This window comes from Curcuma longa, chromosome 7 (assembly GCF_044706935.1).
Source record: "Curcuma longa cultivar G26 ecotype Majalengka, Jawa Barat chromosome 7, ITB_CL_G26_1.1, whole genome shotgun sequence".
In the NCBI taxonomy this organism is placed as follows: Eukaryota; Viridiplantae; Streptophyta; class Magnoliopsida; order Zingiberales; family Zingiberaceae; genus Curcuma; species Curcuma longa.
In genome coordinates this window covers 9,108,967-9,119,587 of record NC_133867.1, presented here as the reverse complement: position 1 = coordinate 9,119,587, position 10,621 = coordinate 9,108,967, and the positions used below count along the sequence as shown (strand labels likewise).

Here is a 10,621-nt window from a genome sequence, read left to right as displayed (position 1 = left end):
AACACCCATGTGGTAGCCGAGTCTAAGCTCATATCCCGCCCATCGGGCCTGACTTTAATATTAAAGTTTATAAATTATTTTTAAAATTATAAGAAATAAAAAAATAATTTGAGTCATATTTGACATCACTCGGAGAAACATCAGCGATCCAAAGTATTTATACAGATCACTCAAAACATTTTAAATTTTATATACTGATCAAATGGATTCGATTGAATTGAAAATTGAAATTTAATCTTCCTGTTAAAAAATGTCCAACTTCATGACCCTTGAAAGAAATCTATCCACTTGCCAACATCATTATGTGCATTACACATTCTAAAACAATAGATTCTTTTTATTGTCAACTCGAATATGAAAAATAATACAACAACCCAACTGGAAAAATATCTCAAGCTTCAACTGAGTAACCTTAACAATATCAAGTGGAGTATGAATTAGAGTTACATCTAGAAAGCATAAATCAAGGATACTACGGAAATTGCAAATGTTCGATGAGGCTAGGATTGTCTCTTCTACTTCTTGGCCGTGCCATTGGTGACTGCAGCTCCTCCGGCAGGGTTGAGCTCGTCCCAGGCCTCAATCCATGTGACCATAGCATCTGCCAGCTTTGTAAAGTAAGGGTCGATCTTTCCAAGCTTCTCCTTTACCTGTTTGGAGAGTTCGATGTAGCACTTTTGGACAGTGGTGCAATCCTTGGAGAGGACAGCAGATTGGAAGAAGGGGATCAGCTCTTCTTGCCAAAAGATTCCTTTGTATTCCTTTTTCAAGTTAACGAATGGGTTGCTAGCCTTGCTGTGCCAGATGTAGGGTAGGCCTGTCTTCACTCCCAGACCCAAGTGATCACAGATCACCTACAATTTAGTCAATTATAGACATGTTAGATTGCTTACACATAGGATTGCGAAAGTGAACTAACTATATGTCAAATGATAAACCAAACAGCCACATAGTAAGATATGATACATCAGTTTCAGAGCACTATGTGAGACATATTTTGAAGCTATGGAAGAGAAAAATTCAAAACTAAAGTAGAAAACAGACCTTGATACACCATCCAGCCCACATATCATCGTAACGTCCAATAGGCTGACCATCACCCATAAGGCCAAAGTACATTGCAGGGCCAATGAGCTGCCGATCGAAAGCCAGGTTCATTCCGCACATAGGAAACAAAGTTCCCTTGGGTATGGTAAGAACAGCATCAACATACCTAAAACACCACATATTTGCAGACTAAATTCATGTGACAACTACGATCCTCTAGCTGTGAGGTAATAATATTGAGGCAGTTGTCACCTGCTGTTCCTCTCGCGAGGCTTCACAAGCTGAGTGGGAGCATCATAGTCGGGAATGTTGAGCCACAGGCCGTGAGAAACAGCTGTTGGAGCACCTTCCCTGAGGCTGAAAGGATATCCACGAACAAAGTCTGCACCTTCTCGGTAGGGATCATACAAAGTGTTGAAGAAGTAAGGAGTAGAAGGACTTAAAAGATTTTTGATGTGCTGTTCAAGTGCATTGATGTCTTTGCCAGAGGGATCTTTAGCAACCTATTTAAGATGAAAGATAACAGATATTTTAGACACAAGGTGCAAGATTGCCAAAACAACAATCAACTAGACGCAGACATAACAATAAAAAGTGTTCCATGTGCAACAATTAATCATGCATATTTAAACAAGCTAACTGTGATTATACAACATTCAAATATCCGATTAGATAACACTTAATAAAAGTGTAGGTTATATCTGCCAAAATAGTGCTTTGCAGTCCAATATCACACACCTTTTTTCTCCAAATGAGACAGCAATGAAAGCCTCAAGCTCTTGGGTGAAAGTGGGTTTCAAACTGAAGACCTGGCAACAACTTATAAGGTCCTCATCAGCTGAGATAGCTGACACCATCAAACCAAAATATTCGCTAATACATGAGTCAAGAAGTTTCTCTTGACATTTTACTGAATTTCTAACCACTCAACCACCGATTCAATGAACAATGCAGTCCAGGAACCAAACTTAGTGGTTTAGTTTGTATTTGACATATCAAATTCCTACCTAAATGCATATTTTTACAACAATAGAAGATTGAAACTAGTAGACCCCTGACTGATAACTACAGTCTTGTAACCTAAATCATAATAGCATTTGCTTTACAAATTATTAGAGATAATTAGTGACACGAGACAATGAAACTAGAGCCACAGAATAATTTGCTTCAATACTTGTGGATACAGGGGAACTTAAAAGAACATTAAATGACTTAAAAGTAGGTCAAACAGGTAAACCAAGTATAAGCCACATGAAATTAGTACATAAGGACGGAAACAAAGAATACAGATCTCCTGATGATATATGATGGGGAAATTATGATAAAGCAAAAGAGATTAACATAAAAACTTCCTAGGCCACGTGTTTTCTCAGGCTTAACATCTAGTTCCATCCTTATTTACTAACACTCTTGCACAAATTGTTGCACTAATAGATAGATCTATCTCAGATTAACATACGATACGTATTTAGCATACCCTTAACTTCGAATTTTTAACTCTGGAAAGTCAGATCTATGTGTTCTAGTACCACCTAGTAGAGATGCAATCCATTCAGTCAATCAAATCAGATAAATGACAAAGAAATGCATAAACAAGTTAAAGAACGACACTTTCCTCCAGCATAGCTCGCATATTTGAATTGTTTAGAAATAAAGCGGACGAATTCAGATCTATTCATAAGTATCACTTACTAATTCGGGTCCAGATTGTTTAGAACGATGAGAAATGAGAGATTTTTCAGGGACTTTGAATTAAAAAAAAACAAAGTGAACCTCATCAGAGTAAAAAAATTATGTCAGATTATGAATAGGGGCAACTGGCAAAAGGCAGATCTATAAGAAAAAGAAAACGAGAATCAAAATCCGGCGATGGATCTAGCGTTGACTTACGAAGCAGTCATCGTCGATGGTGTAGATGTACTTCTTCTTGGAGACCATGTAGCCGAAGCAGCGGCAGGCAGAGTCCTTGAAGGAGATGCAGTTGGCCTTGGGCCCAAGGATGCGGTTGATGTCGTTGCGGTTGTAGAGCTCGTAGTCGAACCCCTCCGGCACCTTGATCGTCTTGCTCGGGTCTCCGTCCTGCACGATGATCAGGTGGTAGGGCTGGAAGAAGGGCCGCCACATTTCCAAGAAATCCAGGTTCCGGATGGTAGGGATCACGATGTCGAGCTCGTCCTTCAGCAGAGGCGTGCTCGGCACCGACGCTGCTGCCTCCTTCGCCGCCATCTCCGCCGCGCTCTCTCTCGATCGAAGAGGATAACAAAAGGAACGAAAGAGAAATCGAATCGAAAGACGGAGACCGAAATGCAGATCTTCCCCCACTTCGCCTGGATTATATAAAACGCTCGGCACGTGCCACCACGTGCCGGGTCTGAGGATCAATCGCCGGTGTTGGCCGCCACATCTGCAACGACATGAGAAGCGACTTGAGTCGCGCAAGGCTGAGCCACGTGTGAAGTCGTAACTCAAATCATGTGCCTCGGGTACGCATAAAAGTCGGGTCGGGGTTCCCGGTGCGCATGGCCCGGTCCCACGTATTATGCGGTTCAGGTTGGCCGTCGATCTAAGTCGTCGCCGCGACTTAAGCTACCTAACAATAGCAGAAAATTATTTATTAATTCAAATTATTTTTTTTAAAGAGCATGAAAATTCCCAAGAGAAGCTAAATTTTGATTGGCAAAAAGAAACATTTTTCTCCTATGCATAAATTAATAGATCGAGAGTGAGAGAAAATAACTGAGTAAAACAAGAGTAAAAGAGAAGATGTTTTGCGTGTTGAAAGAACACTTAAACGGCAAGTCAAAATGGAAGGCAGTGTCCAGATCATGCATGCCTCTCTGTATTTTGTTTCCTCTCCATTTCCATGTGTTCTTTGTTTCCTTGCTTGAGCCCTGATGGCGATGGCTAGCTGAATCAGAGTTGCAATGCCAGCTGAAAAAGATTGAAACCTTATTCGACAGATTTTTCTGAAACTCATTGGTGTTACAGGGAGGGGGCTTGTAAGATTTATCCCTGATTTCTTCATCATTCACGAGGTTTTCATTGAAATTGTGAACTCTGTCGGCGGCATTGATACCTGAAGCATTCTGGGACATGGGGACAAAAATTGCCGGATTTTGAAGCATTTTTGCAAAACGTTTTTCAGAAGGGATTGTAGAGCTCGTTATCAAACTCACTCTGATAGTTCAGAGATCTACATCTCAAGTGATGTGGCAGGATTGTCAGGAGAGGACCTGGTCAACACAAAGTCAGGTCAGTCCAAAGTCCAAGTCGTTGCCGAAGTCATAGCCCTTGGTCGAAACTATGTCTACTCATTATAACAGTGAAACATGATAAAAATTTCAACTATCGCATAGCCAAGAAGATAAAAGATCATCAAAACAACGCAACAATAGCATATGGATATTCAACTTTTTTTTTTTATGGATATTCAAGTTTTTTTTTATAATTCAAATGTCTAGATTATTACATACTCAATTAATTTTTTAAAAGTGGATGATTCTGTTCTGCATCACCTGTCAAATAAATTTAAAAGTACAAATGACTTGTTATCCAGCCAAAGTCTTAAATTTTTTTATCTTCAGTAAAAGATATTCAAGTTTTAAAAAAACAAAGATGATAGTTTTAACTTACATGAAAGAAAAGATAACTACAATTTTAGATTACTGCAAACTAAAATGGCGCGGCAAGTAAATGGATTTCCTTATTTGTTTTTTTCCCCAATAAATTCTGGCTGTGTGCCACCCATCCAGTGAAGTCGCAGCTACGGAATCAGAGAACCAAGCTTCACAAGAGCGAAGGGACAACACACTTGGTGCCACGGTTAAGGCAAACTAAGGATTTTAAAAGTATCATGATTTGATTCTCCAGTGAGACATATATACGTTAACGTCGAATTTAATAGAAAATTTGAATTGGATGGCCATAGGCCAAACTATCAATGGACAGAAAAAGTCCATGAGTTTATCTTTACAAATATTGTATTAATTTGACGTTGGATGACCTTATAGAGATAGTGAAAACAATGAGAGTGACTGTTGACGATTTAACACTGTGCTTCTATGATTTATCCTTGGAGATTAATGAAAAACTTCTATGAAACTAAATGGATCACCTCTAATTTATTTATTTTTTATTATTTTAAATATTCAATTCGCGCAGATTAATATTTGACTACCTTTTTAGTGATATTGGAGGGAGGAGAGCAAAGGGGAGGGAAAGAGATGGATGGATTGGATTTTGATGAGGTTGATGGAGATTGAAGTCTGGGAGAGTTAAACCCTAAATATTTGAAATCTCGACACTTTTTACTCCTTTTCTTCTGCAAAAAGGTGGATCCGATCGAACTTAGCCATCACTCCATACAGTTGGCCCCACGACCATATGTGAAGAGGTAAATTGAGAAATTGCAATTGGTTACGACGCAGGAGGGTATTGTCTAGCTTCGTCAAAATTCGAACTCTTGTCCTTTTCTGCAAGTCTGCTGCGTTGTAACCAACTCACCTATACCCGGGGGGGACGACACTTACTCCGATGCAGTGGGAGAGGGAGAGCGAGAGCGAGAGCGAGAGAGACGTGATGTGGCGAGCGGCAGATCCACGACGCGACGCCAGATGCCTGACTTCGACGGAAGCTGAGGCTGCCCGGCCGAAATTAATAAAAAAAAAGTACTATATCAATTCAACTATAGTGATGTATTTTATTGCCATTAAATCTTATTTGACTCTATCTATTTTATTTTACATTAAAAAATTATTAAATAAGCCTTATTAAACGATTCAGACTTTTAAAAGATTTTATATATTATAAGTTTTAATATCGTAAGACTTTGAGCTCCACAGTCTATATAGATAGATTCACATTTCATTAGTAACCATTTATTATTATTATATACTCTTCTTTAACGTTCATAAATTCTTTTGACATTTATTATTACAGTTTTCTTGTCGTTGTCTTTTATTATTATTGTATTTTGTCGACTATTTAAACTGGTGCCTTATCTTTAAATAAATTAAATAATAAGCCTTTTATACTTTGAACAATGAATGACTACGACTCCATGGCCCAATGGATAAGGCGCTGGTCTACGGAACCAGAGATTCTTGGTTCGATCCCCAGTGGAGTCGTTCTATTATTATTACTAATTTTGATGTTCGAAATTACTTTTTTAATAAACCTTGAATTTAAAAGGACATTTCCAGGTATTAAATCCAAAATGACAAGTCAAGAACGAACGAGAAGGCAAAGTAGCGTACGTTTTGTTTGTAATTATCCTATTTTAATGCGATTAATTTAATGCATCGAAGTAAGTGCGAAATTAGTCAACTAATAATTACTATTAATCCAATCGCCCCCAATTATTCCGCCGAATATTCCATCCGGCCGTCCAGTATTTGTAGCCATGCGGGCTCTCCGATGATGGACGTACTCCAGTCTGTCACCCTCGATCGGAGGCCACAAGGGACGAGGTGCGAAGAGGGCGATCGAGGAGGAACAGGAACGAGATTGAAATGAGTCCCCTCTGTAAGCTCTGATTTCCTTTTTAATTATTTGTTTGACGATATTTCTGCCATTTTTTTCCTTTCAAATTGTTCGCCTTTGAATTTGCATGGGAGTTAAAAAAGAATCGGGCTGAAAGATTTTTCTTTGCTAGGGTTTCAAATGGCAAATAAGAATAGTTGAGATTCTTTTGTGTTTTTGCCTCGAAATGCTTACTGATGGAATTGGGCGATGTGGATTAGGATGCCTTGTGTTTGTATTTTCTCATATTGGCAGTCGTTATACGTGATCAAAGTTATACCTTTTTTTGCCGACAAGAAAAAGATTTATACATTCTCAACGTTCTATAGGGGTTGCCAGTATGATTTTCTTCTCCTTGTTCATGGGGTCTCACGGCAGGCCACTGTACCCGCTACCAAGCAAGCAACAGCACAAAGAGAAAAAGCCCTTGCAGACATCGAGGCCTTATAACATTGCTCACCGTGGATCGAATGGAGAGATTCCTGAAGAAACAGCTGCTGCTTATATGGTAACTACTCAACTTAAGCTGATGGAATGTGATATCTTAAGTTACAGGACGTATCTAAAGAGCATTCATGAAGTTTTCAGCATCCTCACTGCTGTAAGAACTTTTAGAAAGATTTACTAAAGGATCTAATGTAGCAAAATACATAGACAATTTGCTATAACGCAATCCAAGCGTCCAAACTCATACTGGTGTAATTAATTTAAATGCTTATCTTGATGCCAGGTAGTGGGATCCTTCTTGAACTACGTGATTTTTGTTCTATAGGACATGTTTGTTTGTTTTGAAGAACTACTTATTTAGACTGCTATGGCATTTCCTTGGGCAGTCTTATTTGGGATTTTGAGAGACTGGATCAAGCAAATAACTAACTAGATGTGGTGTTTCCTAGCTATGTCGCCAAGTATCGGAATTTATCCTTTCTACTTTATTTATTTTTTACTTTTTTAGTGAAGCAGATATTTGAGTAAAACCAAAGGCTACATCATGTAAATGTATGGCCATTCTATTTGTCAGTGTAGACAACTATAGACAACAAAATACTTGGTTCTTTTTGCAAACACATGTAGCTCAAAGATTCTGAGAAAATTCTCTACAACAAAATAGTGAAATTTGTTTATTCTGGAAACCAAATGTAGCTAAAGGATGCTAAACAACCAAATGAAATTACCTACAGATATAATTGCAGTAGGTGGTTAATCTGAATTTAGTTAGATAGACAATAAGATTCATGTAGCTAGACTCAAATGGTAGGAACACTATTTCTTTGTAATAGATGTTCAGTTGTTTAATTTGAATCACCAACATTTTGGTTCATGAGTGACTTTTACTTGCAGAGAGCTATTGAAGAAGGTGCTGACTTCATAGAATCAGACATTCTTGCCACAAAAGATGGTCAATTGATATGCTTTCATGATGTAACACTTGATGCTACAACTGATATTATCAAACATACAAAATTTGCCAATCGCAAAAGAACCTATGAAGTTGAAGGGTCTAATATGACTGGGTATTTTGTGGGCAAGTTTTCCTGCATTTCTTCTACTTTGTTTTTCTTACAAGTTTATTGTCTGCATATAATAACATTTATCTTTTTGAATTTAGTGTGTTAAATGTTGTCAGAAATTGTTTGTGATGAACCTTTTATATGTTATGCTTTGCCCTTTAAGTACTTTGGTTAAAAGTTGCTTAGACTATATGCTAGTGTATGATCCTCTTTGCAGAGATCTTATTGAACTTAGTGAACTACTGTAGTAACTTTGGTCTTATATTATTATTATTATTATTATTATTATCATTGTTATTGTTGTTATTGTTATTATTATTATTTTTCTTGTCACATGAAGCATATTAACAACTGACATTATCTTTTGGCTTATTTGCAGTGGATTTCACCCTTGCTGAACTTAAATCACTTGGGGTGAAACAGAGGTTTTCATTCCGAGATCAACAATACAATGGTATACTAACTAGATTATTATGGGTTATAGATGTTTTCTTTTGTCACATCTGTTATACTTAAAAATTATTTTGATTATGTTTGCCAGGAAAGTTCTCAATTATCACATTTGAAGAATTTATTGCCATCGCATTGGATGCCAATAGAATTGTTGGGATCTACCCTGAGATAAAGGATCCAGTTTTCATAAACCAGCGGGTCAGTATATATTAACTGTGTTAAGAATTCAATTACTGCCACAAAGTACAATTTTCCATGGTGCCTTATTTCATTCACATTTGATTTTCAGCTGAATTGATTACGTTTTATCAGAGCATTACTTATATGTACTTCTGAAATCAGCTGTCACAAGTATTTTGATATCCGTCCAACAACTTGATAGGTCAAATGGGCCAATGGAAAGAAATTCGAGGACAAGTTTGTAGAGACACTACAGAAGTATGGATATAGTGGCGCATACATGTCGACTGAATGGCTAAAACAACCAGTGTTTATTCAATCTTTTGCCCCAACTTCTCTTGTATACATTTCAAACCTGACGGACTCTCCAAAAGTATTCTTGATTGATGATTTTGACATACGTACACAAGATACAAATCAGGTTTACTTCTGTCTGAATAAGGACTCATTTATCTATTGATCTAATTTGTTCATATTAAAATAAAGACAATATTTTGGATTCTTCTTCTGGGCACAGCCTAATCCTTTTGTGTTTTTTGCAGTCATTCTGGGAAATTACTTCTGACAGCTATCTTGAGTATATCAAAAACTTTGTGATTGGTATTGGACCTTGGAAAGACACAATTGTACCTACGAAAAAAAATTATTTGACTACACCAACTGATCTTGTCGATAGAGCCCATGCACACAACCTTCAGGTATAAATTTGTGTTCCTTCTCTAGCCTACCATCGATTTTTACTTTTCAATGACATTTTATTGCCAGTGTTATGCTTGTTGTCTGCTTGAAATTTGCTTGTTTGATTCCTTTTCTTTGATATAGTATTTTGTTGAAGAACTGGATTTGGTGTTTGTTTAGATGATTTATAACTTGAAAAAAAAATCATAATTTTTTTTGTCGGGTCTTGTTATAGGTACATACATACACCTACAGGAACGAAAACTCTTACTTGCATTTCGATTTCCATCAAGATCCTTACGCTGAATATGACTACTGGATCAACAAGATTGGAGTGGATGGATTGTTTACTGACTTCACTGGGAGTCTCCATCAGTATCAAGAGTGGGCGCAGGCATCTTTAACAAATGAAGCCAGTGCTCTTGGTTTATTGCATAAGATTGCACTTATGATCTCCTTGTTCGAAGGAGAAGCATGAACATATTTCATCGTGTCTATATGCCAAGCTCCCTTACCGATTGCCTTGAAAGTAAATCCAGGATGTTTGTAAAACAAGTGCTGTAAAATTTACTTATCGATTTGTCTGAATTTTTCAGCAAAAAGCCATCTCTCTAAATGAAACTTGAGGTGATATTCTTATTACATTTTTCAGCCTTTTAGAGCCGAGTGTCTCTCTCCTCCCTTACATTAGTGAACAAGGTTGGTGGCTTGGACACTAATGAGTTTGATCTGTTAACAATTTATGAATAAATTTATTTATTAACTTATATAAATTAATTATTAAAAATAATATATATGAAAAATATTCTTGAACAATTTTATAAATTTTTTATGTTCTTTTTAAATTTAGTATTCAATTGATAAAAAATACTAAATTTTCAATTGATGAAAATTATTAGTACTGATTTTAAAGAGAAAAAGTAGTCATCCATCATTTAAATGCCAGGAAATAAGTTTTTTTTAAAAAAAGATTTCTACTAAAATTATTTTAAATTTAGAAAGAGTTAAAAGATATTATTTTTATATACAAAACCCTGAGTAATTCTTAAACTACCTTTTAAAATTTAATAACTTTAAAAAATAATTTATTGAATAATTAAATCTTAAATATTTTCATTTTTTTAGTTTACAGTTAAATACTTTTATTTAAAATTAAAATACCTATTTTATTCTAGAAATTTAAATAAAATTTTAAAGGACCTATTTGAGGCCGAACCGCTGGGGTTTGTAAA

At 36.5% G+C, this 10,621-nt stretch overlaps 2 protein-coding genes and 1 non-coding gene across 3 annotated transcripts; 2 read left to right on the top strand and 1 right to left on the bottom strand.

Annotated features, from left to right (window-relative positions):
* Positions 1-316: 316 nt before the first annotated feature.
* Positions 317-3,358, bottom strand: LOC141832386 (UDP-arabinopyranose mutase 1-like). The gene is made up of 4 exons (XM_074719888.1): positions 2,938-3,358; positions 1,300-1,550; positions 1,045-1,213; positions 317-854 (listed from the first exon to the last, which is right to left on the bottom strand). The coding sequence occupies exons 1-4, from the start codon at positions 3,271-3,273 to the stop codon at positions 516-518; spliced, it is 1,095 nt and encodes a 364-aa protein (XP_074575989.1). The 5' UTR covers positions 3,274-3,358; the 3' UTR covers positions 317-515.
* Positions 3,359-6,100: 2,742 nt separating this feature from the next.
* On the top strand, positions 6,101-6,173 carry TRNAR-ACG (transfer RNA arginine (anticodon ACG)). Its single transcript has one exon. It is a non-coding gene; the product is annotated as a tRNA-Arg (tRNA).
* A 271-nt stretch (positions 6,174-6,444) lies between these two features.
* On the top strand, positions 6,445-10,061 carry LOC141832385 (glycerophosphodiester phosphodiesterase GDPD6-like). The gene is made up of 8 exons (XM_074719887.1): positions 6,445-6,570; positions 6,897-7,075; positions 7,909-8,092; positions 8,458-8,532; positions 8,620-8,729; positions 8,914-9,132; positions 9,254-9,409; positions 9,625-10,061. Exons 1-8 carry the CDS (start codon positions 6,558-6,560, stop codon positions 9,865-9,867), a joined length of 1,179 nt encoding a protein of 392 aa, XP_074575988.1. The 5' UTR covers positions 6,445-6,557; the 3' UTR covers positions 9,868-10,061.
* Positions 10,062-10,621: the final 560 nt, after the last annotated feature.